General features: G+C 33.2%; 1 protein-coding gene across 6 annotated transcripts in view; it reads right to left on the bottom strand.

Annotated features, from left to right (window-relative positions):
- Positions 1 to 25,914, bottom strand: part of LOC111413838 (tripartite motif-containing protein 2-like) — a 51,927-nt gene that overhangs the window by 19,020 nt on the left and 6,993 nt on the right. For 2 of the 6 annotated variants that reach the window (XM_071194459.1, XM_071194460.1), the window contains exons 1-2: positions 13,702 to 13,821; positions 1,078 to 1,187 (exon numbers count right to left, since the gene is read on the bottom strand). In XM_071194459.1, the coding sequence (XP_071050560.1) occupies positions 1,078 to 1,187; positions 13,702 to 13,727 (136 nt within the window). In that variant the 5' untranslated portion in view covers positions 13,728 to 13,821. Of the gene's footprint in view, positions 1 to 1,077; positions 1,188 to 13,701; positions 13,822 to 25,425; positions 25,656 to 25,914 lie in introns of those variants that run through there. The other 4 variants (XM_071194463.1, XM_071194462.1, XM_071194461.1 and 1 more) reach the window with 3 other exon arrangements.

The raw sequence follows: 25,914 nt of genomic DNA, 5'->3' as shown, positions 1-25,914 counted from the left end.
ATCTATTAGTGAGCTACGGAGATGAGTGGGCCTCAAGTTACTTGAAAGTATGGATCAAGACGAAGAGTAGGAAGTAAAGTTAATAATCAAATTCAAGAAACAGTACGATTCTATTAAGAGACAAAAAGTTACAACTAATTACAAGTTAAAGATTTATTCTTATAACAGCATCGTTTATGATAATAGTTGTTGAAAAACTGATGTCCTTGTACAAAGTAAAAATTTCTGTTTCGTTTATTTTCACTGCAAACATAGATTCTTTTCATAAGATAATTGAATCTCATAACTTCCACTTGTACCCGTCGCCTTCCATCTCGTCAAAATAAAAATAAACCAACGTCTCAAATAAGTAGGTAAGTTTTCTTTACAAGGTCGTTATTGTTATACTGCTTCTCTACAAATCAACGTCTGAGGTATGATTTATTAACAGTTTTTAAAGGTACTTATTCTATTAATAAACTTATAAAAGTCATCAAGGGTTAAATATCAAATTATTAAAACAATCAATTTGTAGTTGTTTAAAACCAGAAGTTAGTGATTTGGATATAATATACAAACGAGGTCATTCCCATTGACTCTTTCAATCTTGTTCACATATAGAACCCGGAGAGGAACACGCATGATGGTGAGTTATTAAGACACTGCTCATAACCGAGTTATTGGCTTAATGGATACATCTCCCCAAGATTTGTGAGTTTATTTAAACGTCGAGACAAAGCGTGTAATAGAACAGAAATGATTTCGAAACTTAACACACCATCATAAACATTTATTAATAGATTTCATTTTACGGTAATAATAAAATAAAAATAATAATTACAATTTTATTATCAGAACACTTTTTTTAATAACTTTATTTCCAATGCGTTTGCAAACTGGGGCACGACTTTGCCCTTATTTATGGCAATTATCTCTCTTTCTCGGCGCCGAAGCCCGGTTTCAGCGCAAATTAAGCTTGTTACGCGGTTACAATGTGTGAATTATTATTATTGGTAACATTGACCTGGTAATTAAACGACAGGAAATGGAATGAATTCCGGTTTTTAGTGTTTCCTAGAATTTTTTTTTATTACTTACATAAGCAGGTGCCGCATGTGAGAAAACTCTCGTTAAAATCTTCATAATTGATGCTCACGGTTTCGACGAGGGTTGAGTTCATACTGACCATCCTCTCCCCAAGTCTCGTTCTAAAACAAAATTAGAAATTGAAAACATCTAAAATTGTATTTTACGAGAAATTCTTTGATTTTTATGGAAACGCAAAAAAAAAACCGACTGAATAGAATGAGTCACCAAACAATTACTGCGATTTAGAACGTTAGCATTGAAATTATGATAATTTTCTACGTTATTATGCTTAAAAATAGATTATTCCTAGATAATAATTTGCAATAAGATTTCATAACATATTTTAGAATAAGTTTTGTAAACATATATATGGATGTTTTTATTTTGATTTCAGTTATTTCACTTATCTGAGGAGATTGTAGGAAAAGGAGAAGATGTCACGGACGCTATAAGCTATTTTTAACTACAACATTTACTTGCACCGACTTGTCCCGTTGACAAACGGCTCGTTTCACGCGTTGTTTTGAGTTATTTCGATTGCGCACGCGGACACAAATAACCCAAACACGTGCTGAAACCAGTTTCTTTAACCGTACTTAAGAAGTTTTTCCTTCTTGAAACAAACCAAGTAGAGAATTTTACAAAAACTTATTTTCTTTGCAATAAAATTCCTTATAAAGAAATTGAAGTAATAGAAGATATGTTTATAAACAATATCCCATAAAGTTTCTTTAAACCATTATGGGAATATGACCATGTAAGTTTCTCATGTAAATTAAACAGGAAATGCAATAGTTATGTGAAGATTTTCCTTAGTTTCTAATATTTACAACACATTCATTAAGTTTTAACTAAACATATTTTATTATATCTAATTTCCTCGTGTATCAAAGAAGAGAAAGCATTTTGTATTCTAATATATACTTTTATAAACCCCCTTGGGAATGTTTCACGTGCGTATTTCACATATAAATAAAACTGGAAATGGAATCTACGGTGTATAGAAAATTTTTCCTTGGTTTCTAACATCAAAAGCTGACTCCATCTATTCACAATTAATTACTGATCTTGGATTCCTTTAAAAGGAAATTCTTAAAGTAAATGGAACTAGGGAGAACAAAGAGGTTCGTTAAAGGCGCCGCTGCGACCTGTACACTACCATTCCAGAAGAATGTGAAAGTTCACAAACCCCTTACGGGGTCCCTCTCTCTAGCAAGCAAACAACAACAATGACCACAGCACGAAAGACTATACAAAGAGACTATATACTTGAATATAGCCCGCCTTGTCTAATATTCATCTCGTAACCATTTCGCATTTCGCTTCTGATCTCTATCTCTCTCATTCAAGAAGAGATGAACGAAGGAGTAATAAATACTTCTTTGATCCCTTGCCATTTGCAAGTATAATGTCGCTGCATGAGAGCGGTTATTTTCGTGAACCGATGAAGTTCCGGCATCAAATCTCTATCCATTATTTTGTTGGATAACGGATCTATCAAAACCCAGCGAAAGGATGTTAAATGACGACAGGAGATCATTTAGGTTAATGATGATGAAGTATTGTGTACAGTTTGAATTGTTTCCATCTCTGGTAAAATGGACCAAATATTTTAGAATTTTTAAATTATACTTAACAATACAAAAAAAAACGATTAACCGTATATATTTTAAATATTACACCATTTTTGTATACTTAAAAATTATATCACAACATTTTAAATTACAGTTCTAACTTACAACATTCTACAAAACATAAACGAATAATTTGTTACATTGGAACAAAAATGTAGTCAAGAAAGGTTCCATACGGGTGATATAACAAAATACGTAGTACATATATTCTAAATACTGTGCTATTTTTATATCTTTTAATAACTTGTACTGCCGCATTTAGAATGTAAAAGTTCCAACGACCGTTTTGGCATTCAGTGCACCAATTTTTTCGTTACTTCATCTGTTGCATTCCTTTCTTGTAACTCTTGAACCAAAACAGGCCTATAGGGTACATTTTATCATTACAACTCTACTGACGAATAACCAACGATACCAGCGGGCCCTTTGTAAGTACATCCCCACTATTTACAGTTCATTCATGGGTCAGAAAACCAGCGCAAGATTTTAATGAACGTTAATATAGAACAAAATGGTATGTTGTTTATGTCTAAAATTTGGGGCTATGGTACGCCAAAAATGGATTCTGTTAAGTAAGCGAGGTTGGGACAGTCACAAACAATATGACTTACCGGCTTCTCTTCCATTTCACACCCTCTACAAAGGAATGTGTTCGCCAGCTTCATCTAGAGCTGATTTTTTGATTTTCCCAGGAACTGAGTAGAACTCTTCCGGTCAGGGTAGAGCAGAGATTTCTAGAGCAAAGGCAGTCTCATCCTATCTATCGCAAAAAGCTTGATGGGAGATGGAGTTGATCAGCTTTGAAGCTGTAGCTAGCATAGTCTGTCTGTTATCAGTGCAGATTACGACGTTTCTGCCAACTTTTTTGGAGTCAATGATCACATTAGCTGCTATATTTATAGCAGTTATTTTAGCTTGAGCAAACGTGCAGTTCTGCTGGAGATCGTGTGTGAAAATTCCCGCTCCGAAGTCTCCAGCATTCTTTGATCCATCAGTGTAGATGGTCAGCGTTCTTAAATAGTTCTAGGGTATCGTCTCAATGTCAGAGTGTGGCCTGTTTAAGAAAGTAGGTGTGATGTAGTCTGTGCGAGCTTCAAGGAGGGGTTGTTTACGAACAGCCTTACTTCAGAGTTCGCTGCGGACTTAATCTCCAATCTTCTGGGTTTAAAATAAATAAAGTTATTTCAGTGTACTCAAAACTTTAAACACGTTTTCCTCGAGTTGGTGTTTTCAAAATCAAAACCAAAAATTTCTCCCTAACTATTGGACCCATTGGGATAAAATTTTGCAGTTATGCTTCACACAGCAATCTACTACTATTTTCACTACTCTACTAGTACTATTTTTTAGTTTAAATAAAAAATGGCAGAGGTACATCTGGTATCGCAAACATTATCAGCCAAAACACTTTCCAGGAAAGTGACTAACCTTCTTACCGTTTCAAATTTTTTAATAGATTTTTTAATAAAATTTAGTTTCATATACAAAATAAAAGTTAAACATAATCCAACAGTAGGTTTGTCATCTCAAGTGTATGCAAGTCTTTAATTAATACCCCAATTAAGCGTAAACGACTGCACTATGAATAATCTGCTGAACCTCAAAACTGTGTGTATGTACTACGATTTTGCACTAAATTAACAAACGACAATAATAGCATATTTTGCTACAATTTTCACAATAGCCAAATAACCGACAAAATAGAAATATCTACAAATAAATAATATACTTAATTTATTTGGACAAAAGAATACATAACGAAATACAAGACAAATGAAGACGTACCATAAACGTAAAATGTTGCTTTAAAGAGAACGTTGCGATTCCGCAAACAACCTCCAACTTTCAAACTGTACAATAAATTACCATTGATGACTTGCAAACTTCCACGTAAGCTATCCAAAAAAGAAGTTAACACAAATGAACATATCATGTCAAATGAAATATTTTATTTACAAATTTATTAATAAATAATTCTTCATAATGCTGAATCATTAAGAGAAATAGGTAAAATTGTTAAGAGATCTTAAACGACAGTGTAATATCAAGAATAAGACATCAAGAATTATAAAGTTGTGAAAATATATCTTGGTTGGATAGAGCTAAGAAATCGAGTGCTATTCATAAATATGATATTCATAAGATTTATTCATTATACTATACTTGCTAGAGAATAGTTTGGTGCAAGACACATTATAGTACATCTTTCATTTATTGTACTGAATCCGTTTCTGTGGATTGTTAAGTCATTCTTCCAAAAACCAATCGTGTCTTTTTTAATTTATCCGCAGACTATTAGTTTGAGGCGCAGCATCAACACGCTCAGTTACAAAACGTTACAACTTCGTCATTACTGCAAATATCGTTACGAAATTGAATATAAGTCATTATTATAAATGACCAAAAATTACGAAATGAAAAATTAAATTTAAATAAATCACCTGTGTCTATAACAAGCATAAATAAAGAGTGGTTAAGTTTATTTAAGTATCTTTTAAGTAAACCTAGGAATATTGAGGAAAATTAAAAGCTTTTCGAGCTTTTATGGATCTTTTATGTTCTTTCATTTTTCAATAACAATCGTTTAATTCACACCGTGTCGTCCATTAAACAAGCCTGCCGCAACACAAGTTGAAATTTTGATATTCAAACTGGAGATTAGGTGCTTTGTGGTCAATTAATAGAGACTAATCCGTCGAGTTAAAGCATGTATTAGCATTCTAGGTGTAACACTCAACCATCTGACTAATAAGTTGTCTTCAAATATATCTTCATAACTTTCCAATGCATGTTTCTGTACACTTGGAGAGACTGGTAAAGGATGCTTCACTAAATACTCCGATCCACTTGAATTAATAAAGAACGCCCTTCAGGAAAAGTGGTTATTACACAGGAAGTACTTCGAATTTGTCTTTAATATTTAATTAGTATCACATTCATAAGATATTCAGCAACATTTTTATGAAAAAAATTTTTGTTGAGTTGAAGGTTCTAAACGTGTTTTCCCCGAATCCTAAGCTGCGTTTCAAGTTGAATCATCTACTTGTTATGAATTATTACGTACTCCAACCAACTGCAATCTAATATAACTGATGTAACGTTTGAATACTTGGTTAATAATGTTAAATGATTCTAACATTACTTATTTGTTAGTTCTTCGGTTTGCTATTGTAATGACTCAACAATTGTGAACATGAATAGATGTGCAACACAATTCGTAAAATTTCGTAGTTGTTCGAATCAGTGTAATGAATAGTCATTAGAAACTAAAGCCTTTATTGGAGGTTGTCGACCTCTGTTATTCCTCTTTAGTAAGCCAATATCGAAACAAGCACCTTCTTCAAGCAGGAATTTCAAGGAGTTTAAAGGAACACCAAATGGTTGCATTCCTTGATTTTGTCATCTTACGAATGAGACAAGCTTTTTGTATAGCGAGATTAACGTTGTAAGTTTATCTACATCCATGCTGATGGGCAATCGGTTAATACGTAAAAGTTAGAATCATCAGTCATCAAATTCGTGACTCAAAATGCGAGACCAAGAGGTAGGATATTCATTAACGAATACTTAACGACTATTAAAGCCGAGTTGTACAAATCCACAAAAGCTGCCTGTCATGAAAATGATTATAAATGTCTGAGAAATTGTATCCATGTACAGCAGAATGATCACGCACCGACTTCTATTGTAAGGTATCCTACCTCAATTCAACGAAGTTTGCTTATAATTTATTAGTCTTATGATAGAGAGAAAGTATTTATCGATTATGTAGTGCCTTTCTAGTATACATTGATAGTTCCAATAGATTACAAGTGCATCTTAACAGATTACAAATTTGTTGTTGAAATAATTATTTTTACTAAAGTCATTATTTTTTCTACATTTATTAAAAAAAAGGCACAGTGAACGTTGGAGATCTTGGCATAGTCCTTGATTCTAAACTGATTTTCAATTACCATCTTGAGGAATTACTTTGTAAAGCAATCATGTGCTTGGGTGTCATCATTAGAATATCAAATTTCAGTTACTATTTCGAGCAATGCCACACCAGATAAACGTTTGTTCTAATTGTCCGTTTCGTCAGCAAAGTCGCATTATAATTCCTGCCACGAGTGATGCTTTCTTACAATCGTCACTCTGTGACTTGTTTGCATCATCGTTTGCATTCTTCCGAAAAGTTTAAATTTGTTTAATAACAATATATTAAGATACACAATATAAAAATCATACTACTACTAAACATTATAAAAATATGGGTAAAATTCGTTAAAATAAAGGAGTACAATTGATTCCATTTAGTTGGTATACGTCCTAGATTAGTTTCTCTTTTAATCTTCCAGGTTAATTAGGTTTTCCAATAATCAAAGCAAGAGTTTTACATTTTTTACTAACAGTAGTCAATCTGTTTTAGTATTAAGGAAAATAATGATAACCGTGTGTAATCCAATGAATAAAGGGGAACTCTAGTTGCTCTAGTAATAATCACGTTAATATCACGTCCTGTACTTCCGAGTCGATAATTACTTCCTCTTTAGCTGCACATATCGAATCGATTAAGCATCGTTCAGCGATAACAACGATTTCCTTTGTATGGCTTGGTAAATTTACCCTTAACATAGTTACAGGTGGCAAAGCAGATAAAATATATAGACAAAAGAAGAGAAAATATTAAAACGACCACTTTAAATGGAAGAAAAGATTAAAAAATATTAGAAATGCATACAAATATCTTAAGCAAATCTGACCAGGCTATAGACTACATACGAAAGTATGCAAAAACAATGAAGGTAAGATAACCAGCAATCTAGAATATATTAAGAATACATGGAAAACTCACTTCCAAGAACTTTTAAATGTCAGACCGCGATAGGCATAAATTGTGTACGAAAGAAACGCAATAATGATAAACTTCAAAGTAGTTGTCAATATACAATGGACATATAACTCACCGACCCTCTTTAATCTGGCTTTAGAATATGTAATAAGGAAATCAGAAGTAGATAGGCCTAACCTGCTGATACATAAAACAGTTCAGCTAGCAGTTTACACAGATAACATAAATGCAATAAGTCGATCACCAGCGGCAATACAAGAAATATATAGCTTACTAAAAGAAAAAGCGAAAATATAAGACTGGAAATCAACACAAGCAAAACAAAAACCCTACACAGTCAGGAGATGTTCTGGTCACCTATCCAGTGATAGCTGATGAAAACATCAAACATGTAGACCTCTTTTGTATATCTGGGAATGAATCTTACTAGCGATGGAAAGAAAGATTCAGAAATAAAAAGGACATTGTTATTGCTAATTTACCCTATTTTGCCTTGCAGCGTGTTTTCAAATCATTCAACGTGAACACGAAGATACATGTGTAAAAAGCAATAATACAGAGTCCACAGTGAGTCGGGCATGTAATAAGAATGGGCATAGATTGTCTGCCAAGAAGAACAGTAAATAGTAAAATGCAAGGAAAACACGCAGTAGGAAAGCCAAGGAAAAGATGTGATGTTACAGGTCTCTTTGTAATACAGTACTAGGTAAATAAGCTTGTAGTTTTTTTAATAACATCTTGCTAAAAATGTTTGCCCTTAAAAAGTAATGCACGACTACAGATAGCATCAGAAATCCATCTGTATGAAAGTTTCTACTTTTTTTGAAGTCTCTGGACTGGTTAATAAGGAAAACATGCTGTAGGAAAGCCAAGGTAAAGATGAGAGGAGGTGGTAGACGCAGGCGCTAAACGGCTAATGTAAGTGACAGTTCTTCACTGAAATCTATGGCAACGGAAATGGACGAGTAGAAGCAGAAACTGAGGGAGGTCAAGACCCAACAAAGACTGTGGTTCCACAGAAGAGAGAGATGGTTACAGATCTCTTTGTAATACATTACAAGGTAAACAAGCTTGTAGTTCTTTTAATAACAACTTGCTAAAAATGTTTGCCCTTAAAAAGTATTGCACGACTATAGATAGGATCAGAAATCCACCTGTACGAGAGTTTCTACTTTTTTTAAAGTCTCTGGACTGGTTAATGTAGCTAAAGTAAGTATAAGGAGGATATACAAATGGCCCAATAGGTCCAAGTTATATCTGCAAAATAATAAAAATTATTGGCAGAAAAAAGTCGGTATTGATACAAAATCCAGACAATTAACACAGAAAATGAAATTTTATCGTACTGGGAAATCATCTGAGGACACATTAGTATTTTCCGCCTGGTTTCATTATCTTGCAACAATCGAACTTCCACATCGTATTATGTCTCAACCAACCGTATAAATGCTCAAAATCAGACTGCGTGACGCAGTTAAAATAACTATTGTTTAAAATCAGATACATATTACTTATTTGCCTTTTTGTTAGTTCATCAACTTCGTTCGTTTCATTACTACCTACTTTACATTCATTACTTTCTTTACTACCTAAAAACAATTGTCGTGTCATATTCAACTATTTAATCTTATGCTTTCGTAGAGAACAAAGACTCTTTAAAATTATTTTCTAACACGTGCGTTAAACTCGTGTATACTTTGAAAGGATATCTTTAAAAGATTGTGGTCAGATTTGTTATTGGGAAAGGTGTTCCATTAAGTGGTGAACGTTTCGGAAATAAGAGAACGTCACCAAATTGAACACTTGTAGTTATTCTCCCTGGGAGTATATCAAATTACTTTCTATATCTAATAAAACCTTTTACAACCGATACTTATGTAGTGTTTACTTCATGTTTTTAGTCGTTGAAAGAGCAAACAGGATGCAGATGCAGCCTTCGCGAAATGATAAGATTCGAGCGATTGAATTGAACAACGCGTTTTAATATACAGGAAATCGCAAACATTAAATTCGATCATTTTGCGCAACCAAACGAAAACACATTAAAACGTATAAACGCAGGATGTTTCAACTAAATTTTAAATAAAAAATGGGACAAATTTAGAGCAAAAACAGAAAATAAACGCGACCTAATTACGACAGTTACATTACATTGTAGCCCGTTTTCATTCCTCGCCTATATACATATTCAAAGCTTATTCTATTTCGTCACATTTATTATTCTTCATTCAACATTTACGCGTAAGAAACGTGGCATTATTTGATAAGAAGCCCATTTCGGCAATTGTTATGTTTGGATTGCTAATGTTTAGGTTTGAGAACCGGCGTGTTGTGTTTACCCGCTTTATCTCCGTCGCGTTCACACTATAAAGTGTATAAACACATAAAAGATATATGGAGGATATATTGCCGTCGTAAAAGGTGAATGATAAAATGAGAATATTAAAATGTATAAATAAAAAAATTGTTTTATTCTTTAATCAATAGTTGGATGAAAGTTTGCGGTGAACGATTTTTTATCAAGTTTCTTATCTGTATAATGTGTACACAAAATGGCTTGTTTTATCGACTTTTGCTAAAATTGATGTTACCTAAATCAAATCACTATGTAAAGTCGCGATAACTAAGATGTATTGAGGAATAGGTAAAGTTAGAACTGAACTATGTAAAGTTAGAAGGTGGGTTGTTTAATGAAATAATTCTCTCAATTCAAAGAGGTCCTCATTATAAAGAAATTAATTGAGAAACATTCGAGACGGCTAAACCCGAATGTTTTTAGTTCTAGGTTTAGTATTACTTCTAATGCTAGTCTTAGTTCTAGTTTTAGTTGGTGTTCAGCGTTAGATTGTTGTATATTTTTATTTGTTTGTATATTTAGAACTAACACTAGACCTAGTACATAACATTCAGGGTTAACCGTCTTAAGAGACGTGCGGCCAAACCCGAATGTTTCTAGTTCTAGGTCTAGCGTTGGTTCTAATTATCTAATACTATCGTTAGAACCAACATAAGACCTAGAACTACAAATATTCGGGTTTAGCCGTCTTAACCCTTTGTGTCCCAAGAAGTCAAAAATTTTGAAACTTTGTAACAGAATTAAAACGCTATCAAAAAACACTCAGTAAAGGCCTTTGGAATCAATTGTAGCAAAATATGAAATCCCCCCATTCCAGGGGGATAATGGTACTTAAGAGTATATACCATCAGACATTAAAATATATTTTAGTTATGTTGCAGTAAACAAAAACTTTTATTGCCAATATAAAAATAATACATTTTTTTATTACGTTAGAAAATAAGTAACGCTTGCTTTAGGTAAATCACATTATGATATTTAGAAAAACAGATCTTTCTTTCATTACAACATAAATAAACATTGCACGCAGTACATTTTGAGTGGGGTCTAGCTTTGGCAGAACAGTTTTCACAACTACCTCTTTCTTTTGAACTTCCGCCACGACATTTTCGTGGACGCAGTAAATTTGAATATTTATTTATCAGACCTCGTAGCTACAGAACGACGAAAATCTGATAGAATATTGAGAAAAAACATATTGAGCAAAAACTAACATTTTCGCATAATCTCAAAAGACGATAATTCAAAAATTCCTGGAAGCCGTGTTTATTGAAATTAAGAAATAAAACTTATTTTAAATTGAAGCTTGAAGCTTAAAGCTTTCTGTTTAAATCGCTGTATAATAATCGTTGGGTTGAATTAGAAAAATATTGAGAAAAAGAGTACTGAGCTAAAACTAACATTTTCGTATAACCTAAAAATATCAAAAAAGATGGTAATTTAAAAATCCCTCGAAGCCGTATTTATTGAAATTAAGAAATGAGACTTATTCTAAATTAAAGCTCAAAGATTTCTCTTTAAGATGATGTATAATAATTGTTGGGTTGGATTGGAAAAATATTGAGAAAAAAAATGTTGAAACAAAACTTACATTTTTGTATAACCTAAAAGTGTCAAAAAAGATGCTAATTTAAAAATTCCTGGAAGCCGTATTTATTGAAATTAAGGAATGAGATCTATTCTAAATTAAAGCTCAAAGCTTTCTCTTTAAAATGATGTATAATAATTGTTGGGTTGTATCGGAAAAATATTCAGAAAAAAAATGTTGAAATAAAACTTACATTTTCGTATAACCTAAAAGTGTCAAAAAAGTGCTAATTTAAAAATTCCTGAAAGCCGTATTTATTGAAATTAAGGAATGAAACTTATTTTAAATTAAAGCTCAAAGCTTTCTTTTTAAAATGATGTATAATAATTGTTGGGTTGGATTGGAAAAATATTAAGAAAAAAAATATTGAAACAAACTTACATTTTCGTATAACCTAAAAGTGTCAAAAAAGATGGTAATTTAAAAATTCCTGAAAGTCGTATTTATTGAAATTAAGGAATGAGACTTATTCTAAATTAAAGCTCAAAGCTTTCTCTTTAAAATGATCTATAATAATCGTTGGGTTGGATCAGAAAAATATTAAGAAAAAGAATGTTGAAATAAAACTTACATTTTCGTATAACCTAAAAGTGTCAAAAATGATGCTAATTTAAAAACTCCTAAAAGCCGTATTTATTGAAATTAAGGAATGAAACTTATTTGAAATTAAAGCTCAAAGCTTTCTCTTTCAAATGATGTATAATAATTGTTGGGTTGGATTGGAAAAATATTGAGAAAAAGAATGTTCAAACAAAATTTACATTTTGGTATAACTTAAAAATGTCAAAAATGATGCTAATTTAAAAATTTCTGGAAGCCGTGTTTATTGAAATTAAGGAATGAGACTTATTTTAAATTAAAGCTCAATGCTTTCTTTTTAAAATGAGTGTTTAAAACTACCGATACTTTAAAGTACCGTCGGGACACAAAGGGTTAAGTGACGTGCGGCTATACCCAAATGTTTCTAGACCTAGGACTAGCAGCGTTGGTTCTAGTTATCTAATGCTATCAGTAGAACCAACATAAGACCTAGATCTAGAAACATTCGGGTTTAGCCGTCTTAAGAGACGTGCGGCTAAACCCAAATGTTTCTAGTTCTGGGTCTAGTGTTGGTTCTAATTATCTAATACTATCATTAGAAATAACATAAGACCTAGAGCTAGAAACATTCGGGATTAGCCGTCTTAAGAGACGTGCGGCTAAACCCGAATGTTTCTAATTCTAAGTCTAGTGTTGGTTCTAATTATCTAATACTATCATTAGAACTAACATAAGACCTAGAACTAGAAACATTCGGGTTTAGCCGTCTTAAGAGACGTGCGGCTAAACCCAAATGTTTCTAGTTCTAGGTCTAACGTTGGTTCCAGCTATCTAACACTATCGCTAGAGTCTACATAACACGTAGAACTAGAAAGATTCTGGTTTAGTCGTCTTAAGAGACATACGGCTAAACCCGAATGTTTCCAGTTCAAGGTCTGGTGTTAGTTCTAACGCTAGTGTTAGTTTTAGTAGTTATTCAGCGTTACATTATTGTATATTTTTCATTGAACTAAAACTAGCACTAACACTAGATCTCATCTAGAAATCACTATGTAAAGTCGCAACAACTAAGATGTACTGAGGAACATGTAAAGTTAGAACTGAACTATGTAAAATTAGAAGGTAGGTTGTTAATGAATCAATTTTTCTAGAAACTTAAAGCAATTAATTGAGAAATTTTCATTTGGTTTTAAAATTAACAACACAGTGTATAAAAGAAGACGAATATAGGAAAAACACCGTCCAATTTATACATACTACAATGGTCGAGGGGACTTGGGTTCGTAAGCCTCGAGGTATCCCGGTAAGGAACGTGAGCAATGCAGACAGGTGGTCGGCAGGCCAAGCAAGCAACACAGGCTAAAGCAACCAGCCAGCGGTAGAACAGCAGACGCAATAGCCCCGGAAAATAATACAAAAGCTATAGCCAACAAACAATTCCCCAACGACACGTCCTTTTATCGATAAATAACGAATAATAAAAAAAAGACATTTTAAAATAATAAAGTTGTTTTAAAAATAAAACTGAAAGAGATACACGCGAGGACTCGATTCGATATTATATAAGAAAACCTGATTGGAAAAGATCCAATCCCAGCAGCAAAACAAATCGTAAATAGGATTCAAACAGAAAATTTTGCATTCATCTTTTGTTTAAAAACAATATTTTAATGAAACTTACTGAATAGCGTATCTAAGGGATTCCATACCACGGAAAACGTCTCATCTCACTGAGTCACTGAGCGGGATCCGGAACAGAACGGCGATCGTTCGCGTAGACAAAACACCGTTCGAGAGCAAGAGTTCTGCGTTTACGTCTCTATCGACGACTAGTATTCGCGATGTACTGGAGTAGGTTGAGCAGTCAGCTGTGTTACTCAAGTATCTGCGCAAGCGTACCAACGGGGTACAGCTGTGTGCGTTCAGCAGCACACGGTGTTGGATTTCCGGTAGTACTTCAATGTCGATGAAAAACTTTTTTTTTTGCATATCCTAAACACTTTGAAACACTTTTTGATTCAATTAACACTCGAAGTCAAATCTTTATAAAATAGATATAAAATTATTTTTTAGAATTAGATACATCAATCCTTAAACTTGTGATTATCACTTGTAATCACTTGTAATGATTATCATCATTATACATATCTTCAGTTATATCACTAACTTTTCTATACATTAATTGAAAAAATTAGTTGAAATTAGCTGAAGTGGCCTACAATCACGCCATTTCTATACGGTACTGTCAGATCAATATTTGATAATTAAAAAAAAGTATATTAATCCAAAATTTTTAAGACAAAGTACCACTTCGGGTTACGTAATTTAATTGATATTTTATATATAAATGTTTTGACACTAACATAAAAACTTGGGTGGAAAATTTATTATTTATTGCTATGACTTTGGAATGTGGAAATAAACGTTGTTGATGATTCTTGTTTGTATAGAATTTTGTTTATTGTAGGTTTAATCAGGACACTCCAAAATAAGAATCCAACAACAGTTCCTCTAAATGTTATCCTCGATTTACAACGAAATTCGGTTTCAATGACAAATCGGTTTTGTCGTAACTTGAGAATTTTTATGAATTGTTAATTTTATACAGAAAGAAGCTGGTATAATTCTTATAAAATAGTCAATATAATTATAGCGATGCTAAGACCAAATGACATGTTTCTAAAGTTAGGTAGAATAAGCTACGGTGAGATTCTATTAATTACAGAACTGATTTAAATTCTCGTTACGAGTTCAGGGAGGTGTGACGCAGATTCTACTCATGTTCACACAATATTAATCCAAAAATGATGTTATTCAATAAACGAAAAAGAACTTTCTGTACTATAATATACAGGGTGTTTTAAAACAACGTTTAAATATTTATAGGGGTAGTACTAGAGTCGAAAACAAGTCGAAAAGTGTTAATCAATATGGGTCCGAAAATCAACCGTTCAAATTTTTTGGGACTATTATTTATGAAACTGTCTTTTTTTGAGAATAGTATGATGATTCCATTGCTTCCAGTTATACCAATGTGAAAATAAATACCACTATTTTTCAGAAAATTCAAAAATCTTATTTAATAATTCGAAAAAACAATTTGACACAATGTAATACTAATACTTTCGGTTTTTATAAGTTTCACAAATCGATGCAGTATGAAACTGTCTCTTTTTGAGAATACTATGATGTTTCCATTGCTTTTAGTTGGTATAAGTTATTCCATTACAAAACGTTATGCCTAGTGTAACCAAAATTTGGCCATTACAAGGAGTAGGCTTTGCCTTACGTACAATCTGCTAAGATACATTAATTTGACGTTTAGTTCAAATTACGAAATAACCAAGTCTAATTTGATTTTGCGAAACCTGAAGTGAAATCGTTTGCAATGGTCTTGTATTCAAATGCTGAAATGGGCGATATGGTGTTTATGCACGGCCGTGCCAATTGAAATAGTTTGAGAGCACGTTGTTTCTATGCTGAAACATTTCCCAATCGCCGACTACCTTCATATGTTACGTTTCAGTCACTTTATGACCGTCTAAAAGAAACTGGATCGTTTGAAAAAAGGTCTTATAATACCGGACGGCAGAGATCTGTATGTACACCGGAAATAGAAGAACAAATTTTAAATACAGTTGCTGAAAATCCAAATACAAATTCTCCTTTAGATAAAAATAACATTGAATAATCCTTTCTTCTAGGCTCTACACTGAAGAAGAAATTTCCACCTCCGGTTCCGGAATTTGTGAGAAGCAGCAAGGTTTCAGGATAAATAGGTCAATGATAGACACTATATCTATAATAAGATAGACTGCTGAAAATGTCATTGAATACAACAAAAAAACGTATATGTGTTTTGCATTTGATCGAGTAAGGCTTCCCGATGTTGTGAAACTCCTTGAAAAAAGAAAAGTGCATCCCGATATAATAAATATTATCGTAGAGCTGACCACCATCAATTAGACAACAATAAGAACAGAGAATAAAGTGACGCAATGTACCCATACAAACCAGCATAAGAGAGTTCAAGAAGAAAATGCTACCACAAAAACAATCCTAAGAACAGTGAAGATGAAGACGTGAGGATCAGAGAGATATCCGATATCCAAGACATTGTGTAATGGGCCGGCAAAAGGAGACGGGTCTGGAAGCCACGACTACTAAGCATAGTCAAGGATGGACTCCCAAAGGCAAACAGAATCTCCGAAGACCTCGTATACGCTGGTGTGAAACTTGGAGATCAACTTCCCAGCATAGGCTATGAATAATTAAAAAACAGGAGAGATGTCTTAAGATAAGAAGAACTAGCTTAATTTGCAGCGAGAAAATGACAGGATTTGTTGGAATACGGGACAGCGGTACATTTTGTATTTAGTCAAACCTAATCGATGTCCCTTCATTGCGCAAAGCCTGTCATCTGTAACATAATTTTGATTCATAAAAGTCTTCTGCTTTATTATGTTGATGTAATTCTTTTCTAGTTGCTAATTGATCTTTTTCTACTTCTTTTATATTTTGACAGTTATTTTTTGATTAATACCGTTACATTCAGCATATGTGTCTAACTTGGTAATACACTCCAGTAAATTTTGTATGAAATATTGAACCAATGTTCTTCCAGAAATAACGAACTAATTTGGGTGTTATCTTCTGGAATATTCATATGTCGGCTTTTAAATGATTTAATACCATCTTAAGATCTTACAAAAAAAAATGTAACATTATTAAGTTATTTTGTAATTGCCAATTATAGCTATAGCTTTTCTATAACAGCTCAAAAATAATTGTAAAGAAACTCTGTAAGCATCTTTCTGTATGAAAATATATATTCCAAATAATTTAAATTGTACTTGCAATCGTTTCCATTATTTTTTGCTTCTGCACTCTTCCTTACATGATTAAGTAAGTATCCCTCAAGAACATTCAATGATTTTTGCGTTTTTTGAGTTTTATTTTTTCTTCCTCATGTCTTGGAAAGTTTTCTGAAAATTCTTGTAGCATTTTTGAGATTAAAAAGGTAACATGTCAGTAATATATGCACAATATAAGTGAACAGGAATATTGTTTAACCTTAGGTCGATTTCGTGCATACAGAAACGAACTCTTCTCCAGCTCGAACCTAAATATACATTTTTTCAACAAATACCAACCTTCGAACTTGGGTTGAACCAGCGGGTTTAATACTTTTCTAGATTATTGTCAGAAATTAAAATAAATCTTAGGTGTATCGTAACGTTAATGCCATAAATGTTTTTATTTGGAGACAAGTAATTTAGTGAGCCCCAAAATTTCAATAATTATTGAAAATTACTGCTAATTACAAATAAAAATGACACAATAAAATATAAAAATATGCAGCCATAACTATTTTAACAATAAAAGCAATTTCGTTGTATAAACTTAATTGTTGCACGAATAATTCAACAGTGATTCATAGAAATACCAATGCTACACAATAGTCAGAGTCTATAACTGACAAACATTTTAAATTAATATATACATTCAACAATCATATTACAAAAATGTTATAGTATTATTAATGGATTTCATTTAATTGTTGTGACATTTCCCTATTAATACGAATTTTTAAAAACACCGATGCAGTTTATTTTTAAAATCATCTATATAGAATGATTTTATTCGTGGAAGCCAAGAATTTTCACAAGGTTGTTCAACCCGTAGGATCGAATCCATTCCGCGACCAGAAGCAAAGCAAGCAAGCAAAACGGCCAACAGCCAAAGCATTCCATCAAACTGTCACGCGTAAGCAAACTGAAGGAATGAAAACGTTTCAAGAGCGAACCGTTTCTCAAAGATTCCAAATTGTACAAGTACTAAAACTATGCGATAAGCGCAAGCGAAGCTGCCTGGCGGTAATGCACCGGATTGATCGATTTAATAATCGCCTCGAGAGCGCCAATCTCGGTCCGGAATCGCCTCGATTTCAACGTTGCTCTCTTCGGCAAACTCGTTGCAACTCGACCTTGCAACACAAGCGCTCGGTTATTTTTCGACGCTCAGAACGCTTGACTATTAAATGCACCCATAAAATCGAGTGGTTTATTTCGCAAGCGACACGCCATACCAACAACTACAGACCGCTTTTATTGCGACACCACTGACGTCATCTATAACTCTAAAAAATACTCTAAGAACATTAAAACTAATCGTTTTAGTTAATAATAGTTTAATGCTTTTGAATCATTTAAGTTAAACTCTCATTTATGTAATTAGTTATTGTTTAAGAAATAGTAAAAGTAATTAGAATTACGGGGAAGGAAGTGTCCTTTATAGCTAAAAGTCCGTTATATGAAAAATTTTTAATTTGCACTTTAAAGATTCTGAAGAAGCACGACTAAACCCGAAACTTTCCAGTATGTATTTGCCAAAAGGAAGGAATGGAAAATTTTTGGCAATAGGATGGAAAGCGGAAGTAAGGAACAAATAAGAACTGAAAAGTTTAATGAATAATATGAAATAATAGATAAGTGGGGAGAATACTTCCAAGAGGTTCTATGCAGAGAAACAAATATAGCAAGAATTAGACAACAGGCAGAAACGAATGAACATGAAAGAGATGAGATAAAGCTTGTTGAATTGGAAGAAGCCATAAATACTCTAAAAAATGGAGAAGCTCCAAGCTGGGACAAGATAACAACAGAAACACTCAAGTACATGGGACAAAAACGAAGAGAAGTAATGCCAGATATCTATAAAACGACATGGAACATGGAGCAAATACCAAAGTACCGGAAGTTATCACTAATTGCATCAACATACAAAAAATGGGGGAAATAAGAAGGAGTGCAACAATTAAAGGGGTATAAAGTTAATCAGTAAAGGAATGAAAAAATTAGAACAAATCATAGACAAAAGGATAAGAACAACAACAGAGCTGACACTAAGTGAGGTACAAAGTGGATTTAGAAAAGGAAGGAATGTACAAGATCATATATTCTCCATTAGACAAATAGTACAAAAAGCGTCAAAACAGAAAACTATTTTTAGCATTTATAGATCTTGAGAAAACTTTCGATACGGTGCTTAAGAGCGAGAAGTTATGGGTAATATCAAGTGATATAAAAGTAGACAATAAACTAATCCGACTAATAAAACTAATATTTGAAAGTAATATAAACAGAGCTGTCGCCAATAACATAGCATTGGAGGAATCATTTACAAAAACAGAGGGGGTAATTTGAGTCCAAATCTCTTCATTACATATATGGACGACATAAGTAAAACATGTACGCATATGGCCAAGAAATTTAATGTAATAGACGTGAACTTGCGAAGAGTAGAAGTATCTAAGGAGTACTAATTGCGCAAACAGAGGAACATCTTAGAATGAATACATGGAACAAAATAGTGAAGGAATTCAATGGCAATAAACAAGAACAAAGAAAAATCATTAAAGACATTAAAATAGAAGGAACACAATTAGAACAAGTGGAACCATTCTAATGCCTAGAAGAGACAATAGAAGAGAATGGTTCACATGAAGCAGAAATAAATAAAAGAATAGCTAAGGCGATGCAGAAATATTATGCCATGAATAACAAGTTTATTATCCAAGGTCATATATCGACAGATATTAACGTGAAACGAGGGTACTAAACAAAACACAAAAAAGCAAGATACAAGCAGCAGAAATCAAATTTGAACGCCCATTATGTATGGAACTTTATAAAAAAATTTTTTGTATAAAAGTTGTTTAACATATTATTTCTCATAATAAGACAGTATTCAATTGTTTTTATCTAAGAAAACAAATGAGGAACGAATAATACTTGAATTTTCTTAAATGACAATGTACCCTTCTCTTCGTCATTCTGCTCATTTAATAGAGATTATTTTTTCTCTTTTCGATTACGTAAAATCTTAGTACCTTAGTATCTTAAATAAAAATGTAAAAACTGTTCATTAAGTTAATTTCGCCAATAACATTAATCAAAGAGCCATAGATGATTAATTGGAATGTTTTCTGTTTTCTTTTTCAGCACTCAAAATCGATCGAGAGCTGCAATCTACGTTGCCAGACAAATCTCTGCGTATTTTCAGCAGGAAGAATCAAATTGAGATTCCGTTGTTGTCAGGATTCACTACTTCTTGGCGGGGAAGAAAACGACGCCAACTCTAGCATTTGTCTACGTGCCAATTGAAGAGATGGCTCTCACTGCGGCCTTGACAACACTAGTCAACGCTAATAAGGTAAATAAGTGGCTGCTTATTATAGCCTGTAACTCCAATGTGCATTCTGTAGCTTGAGGATGCGACTAGGGAAACTTTAGAGGTATGACCTTGCTTGAAAATAATTAACCAAGGCTACGAACCTACGTTCGTTAATGCAAAGTGTCAAACGATCATTGATTTGACCTTGACATCGACGAACTTATCTAAACAGGTTAACAACTGGTGTGTTTCCCAGGAGGCGTGTATATCTGACCACAGATGGATTACTGTTAAATTAGAATCTAGTATGCTCTTAAAAAAAGAGGGTCCGGGATCCAAAGCGTACTGACTTGAGCATTTTTGCAAGTTGTCTAAGCGAGTAATCCGAATGCCCTTCTTGGAAATACCGATGAATTGGAGGAATAGTCGAACCATGCAGGTAACACGCTGACTCAGGCTTTCCACAGAGCATGTCCTGCGAAAACAGTGGAGTAGAAAGGAAAAGCAATACCATGGTGGACTCCCGATCTCCATTCACTGAAGGTCACCTGCAGGAAGGCTTTTAATAAAGCAAAACAAACTAGACTGAATTCTCAGTAGACTGTTTAAAACACACCAGTCAGAATTGAAACATCTAGTAAGTCAGAAGAAAGGACAAGTTTTTCAGAGAGGTTTTTGCGAGGAGGTAGAGAGTGCTGCTAAGGCCTTACGCGTTAACAAAATGCTATCTTGCGGCCAAAAACAAAGCTATGACATTCTAAACACCAATGATGGCAGTTTTGCCAAGGATCCAGAAGAATCATTGCAATTACTAATGGATGTTCATTTTCCAGGTTCTTTGCAAGATTTTTCAACACTTCCACATCAAGTGGAACTAAACAACTTTCCTACCAGACATGACTAGCAGATAGCCAGCTAGGTCGTACAGAGCGATTTGGTAGAGTTGGCTGTTGACAGTTTTGACCCCTTCAAAACACCCGATGATATAGACGTGAACTTACGAAGAGTAGAAGTATCTAAGGAGTACTAATTGCGCAAACAGAGGAACATCTTAGAATGAATACATGGAACAAAATAGTGAAGGAATTCAATGGCAATGCGTGCTCTTCTTCAATTGAGCTTAGAAGATATGAAAATACACTTGATGAGGATTTTTAAAGCTTGTTTTAGCTTTTAACTATATCCCTATCAGCTGGAGTAAGGTTACAGTAACCGTTATACCAAAGAATGCAAAAAAGGACCCCAATGATCCTACAGCCCTTCGACCCATTTTTCCTTTTAAAGACACTTGAAACACTATGTGACCATTACATTAAAGCAAATGTACTTAAAGCGTTTCCTTTGCATTTGTATCAGCATGCTTGCATCAAAGGTATATCTCTGGAGATACACATTGTGGTGGGGCGCATTGAGCAAGCACTCGATTCGAAGGAGTCTATATTGGGAGCTTTCTTTGACATAGAGGGAGCGTTTGACAAAACCACCTTTAGAAGTATGCACTGGAATCTTGAAGAGTGCCATTGGTCATCGCGAGCTGGATAAAAACAATGCTAGCAACGAAACTTATTTCAATTTTTTCAGCAATCGTATGTCTTTTCAAGCTTAATTAATGCAACGTAATATCCATTTAAAAAAACTTACTCAACAATTGGATCGCGTTATGCATCACTTGACTAAGCGATAAATGAACAATGTTGAGAAAAACGGGATTTTTGTTTTCATCTTTCTAAAATTATGACTTTTCAGAATAGACAGGCTCAAACTATTGAAAATTTTTATCACAGAACACTGATGACAGCCATCACAACCACAGAATCCGCTTGGTCAGTCGTTTTACGATTATACAGAGGGTTTCTGTAAGTCGTGGCATAAATTTAAGCACAAATACTAGAGTCAAAATGATGTTTCGTGTAAAAATTTTTGAAGAAAACTATCTAGAGTTTGATTTTCTACTTTTCAACTGGTTTTTATTTTATATAAAATTTAAGTCTAACTAGTTTCGGCCATTGGCCACCGTCAGAGACTCTACAAATAGATTAACATCCCTCATCCTATCCATTTTACAAACAAGTTTCTTAATATTTCTTTTTCTTTTATTAAAAAAGATCACATATCAAAGTCGAAATCAGATTATTAGTTACTAATTTACAAAATTAAAGTTTAAAAAGTTGTAAAATGAAACTAAGGACGAAGTGTTACAAGTTTACAGGTTAAAATTTAAGAACTCTCTTTTTTAACAAAAGAAACTTGGAAAAATTCAAGAATCATCATGTGGCTTAAAAATTACGACTTTTTTTAATCAACGTGTAATGACCCAAAAAAACATGTTAAAAATGAAAAGAAAGTGACTAACACTAGATTAACTTCAGTTATAAAACTTCTATTATATGATAACTAACTTCAGGTTTAAAATGTCAACCTCAATTTTGACATATTTGTAATCTTCATTAAAAATTCTTTAAAATCAGTACAAACACGACATATTTATCTTTAATATTAATGAAGTTATGGTCAACTTCCGGTTAAGAATGTCAACGTCAATTTTGACATATTTGTAATCGTCGTGAAGAATCCTTTAAAATGTGTCCAAACATGATACGTTTAATTCCAATATTACTCCAGATATAAGCAACTTCCGATTTGAAATGTCAATGTCATTTTGCAATATTCTTAATTTTTATAAAATGTCTTAATATTTGTCACAAAAACAAAAATATAATAAAAAAAAATCAAAAATTAAGGTTGGTATTAATATTTAAAAATTAAATTGCTATCTTCATTGTTGCTAACTTCGGGTTTAATGTTTTTTATTCCAACTTTTTTATTTTTTGAGATAAGTGCGTCATCTTTGGACTCATTTTAAAGGTTTTTTGATGAAGATGACAAATATGTCAAAATTGATGTTGACGTATCAAACCAGAAGTGATTGTATCTAAATACTAAAATAAGTCGTAAATATGTCGAGTTTGGACTCATTTTAAATGATTTTTTATGAAGTTGACAAATATGTAAAAATTAATAGTTGAAAGTTCAAACTTTTTGGTTTTTTGAGAGAAATGCGTCATGTTTGGACTCACTTTATAGGTTATTTTATGAAGATTACGAATATAATAATAAAATTAAAGTTGACAGTGACAACTGAAAGGTTTTTTCACGACCAAACCCGAATGTTTCTAGTTCTCGTTCTAGTTTTAGTTCAATAAAAATATACAACATAGTAATATCTTATGCTAACTAGCGCTACCTACCACTGCCACTAGAACTAACACTAGACCGAGAACTAGAAACACATAGAATATTCCTAGTTCTAGGTAGTAGGTAGTGCTAGTTAGTACCGCTGTCGTTTGTAAAATGGATAAGATGAGAGATGTTAATCTGTTTGTAGAGAGTCTGAAGATGGCCAAGGGCCGAAACTAGTTAGATTTAAGTTCTATATCTACAAATTTTTTAAAACCTAATTAATTTAAAATCAATTTCGTCAGCTTTTACACTTCTGGGAGGTCCGGGCTGAGTCATCTCTTTGCAGTTTCCACGCAAAACCAGCCTTTCCTACCGCAGAGTGTCCCCCCTGCGTATCGCGTTACCTTTGTGTTCGTTGAAAACGGAAGAATACGAAGAAAAGAACCGCTTTGTGTTCTTATACCACAGAGTAGTTCGCGCATCTCTTATCCAATATCAGATTACGAGACGGTGTAGGCAAGATACTTTTTATTAAGCATCCTGACAGTTTGTGTGACGCCTGGGGCTCGTAATTACTTACAATTAATCTTATAATTTCTCCACGTGGTTTCTTACAGGCCGTAATTACGGTAGACAAATTTGCATATTACAGGTGGCCGATAGCCGTCATTTAACATTAATGATGAATCGTCGTTTAGATTTGTAAAGGAGCATTTAACGGAACAGAAATTAAATTTGAAATTAATTCGAGCGATGATTAGTATTAATTTCGTATATTTTATAAACAGTTCAACGTCTTTTTAAATTATGTGAATTTATACAGGGTGCTAAAAATACGTTTTTGACATACGTCTAGTTTACAACACGTTGTTATTACTTTAATATTCCATTCATACGTCGACAAAAAAATTGTTAAATTAAAACCATTCTTTTTGAACGTTCCCAGAGGAAACAAAAACGTTTCTTTAAAATTCTCAACCCGTACCAAATTGCTTTATAAGATCGTGCTCTAAATATTAAAGCGGAACATAACAAAACTGCCAAAGTTTAAAACGAATTGTTCTTAAAACGGTTTCCTTTGAAAATTGTTTATATAAAAATAAACTTGTAACGATGAAATGCCGCAATGCAATATGCAATTTCCATGTGGGTTTGAAATGAAAAACGAAAAACAAGCTTTCATATTTCGCTTTTACAAAACGTATTCGTAATGCGATACGATCAGTTACAGTTTACAAGGTTCGTTTGCTGTTCAAACAATTAAATATTAATGTGATCGTAAATCATTTCTGAAGGAGAAATGACACCTTCGTTTTCAACAAAGAAATCGACGTCGCTTAATGAAAATGAAAAAAAAAAGATTAAGTTTAAAAGATTAAGGACCTGTTAATGAACCAAAATTTGTTGAGATTTTAAGCCTTTAGACCAGTTTTTGTATAGTGAAGTTGAATTACAGTTAAAGTTAACAGTAAATCGGGTTTTTTCTTTTATATTGTTACACGCGGTCGCGTTCGCAGACGCATCACGTGGAATTGCAAATGTGGGAATGTAAACAATGCGCCCCCATTTACTTCATTAGCCGTCATCGACGACTCCGTGTATATCTTTTTCTCACTTCATACATTTTAACGATCTATCGCTTATTGATCTAAACATTCTCGGAGAAGTCTGTAGTGCACGTGCAAATATTTATTTCGCCCGTGTGTCTGTATGTTTTTCTTTCGCCGTTTTTTTATTCCTTCCCGTTTAAAAGCTATATTGGGTACCAAAGGAAAATATTTACTCTTTGATCGAAGGTTGTTCCACCATAGAAACTCTTCATAGATTATTTCTTATAAATACTCGTGTAAATAAATTATAATTAACCTTCAAGAATAAATAGAACAAAAATTTTAAAAAAATTTTTTGCAGAAAATAAGTACATAATAGATTATAGAGTTTAATCATACAGAAATAAATATAATCGTCTTTTATAAATAGAATATGCAAATACCGAAGTCTATCAATAGAATTGTGCACTAGAGAATGACTGCGTAAGCTTAGTACTCACAAACGGGAGCAGCAAAACATGTGCCGTCCGAGCTGAATACACGAAAATGGGGCGCACTTCAAACCCAAGAAACCCACTCTTCTATTATAAATATACACGCACAAAACACCTAGATTATCTTGTCCTATTTACATATTTGCATAGCACTTTGATTGTTACGAAAATATCCACAGAAATCGACCGCTATCACCTCGACGTTGTAACTCGTATAATTGACTTAACACAAATCCAATTGTCGCCTTAAATCAATTCGCGATGGCAAAAAAAAGGATAAATAGAACGATTCTTTGTAAAGAGAACGGTATCACTTTGTGTTTGTTATGATGGCAACTCGACCAGCTGTTGTGCGCACACCAGCTGAGCGCACTGCACCCTGCGGTCTCTCTTTCGATGTGTGCGTTGAGAGATCAATATCTTGCGACCTCCAGAAAATTGGATGGATTTTCCCTCTTTTGTAATAAGTCAGGTACCCATTTAATGATTCAGTTT

This window comes from Onthophagus taurus, chromosome 2 (assembly GCF_036711975.1).
Source record: "Onthophagus taurus isolate NC chromosome 2, IU_Otau_3.0, whole genome shotgun sequence".
In the NCBI taxonomy this organism is placed as follows: domain Eukaryota; kingdom Metazoa; phylum Arthropoda; class Insecta; order Coleoptera; family Scarabaeidae; genus Onthophagus; species Onthophagus taurus.
This window is presented reverse-complemented; position numbering and strand designations above follow the sequence as displayed.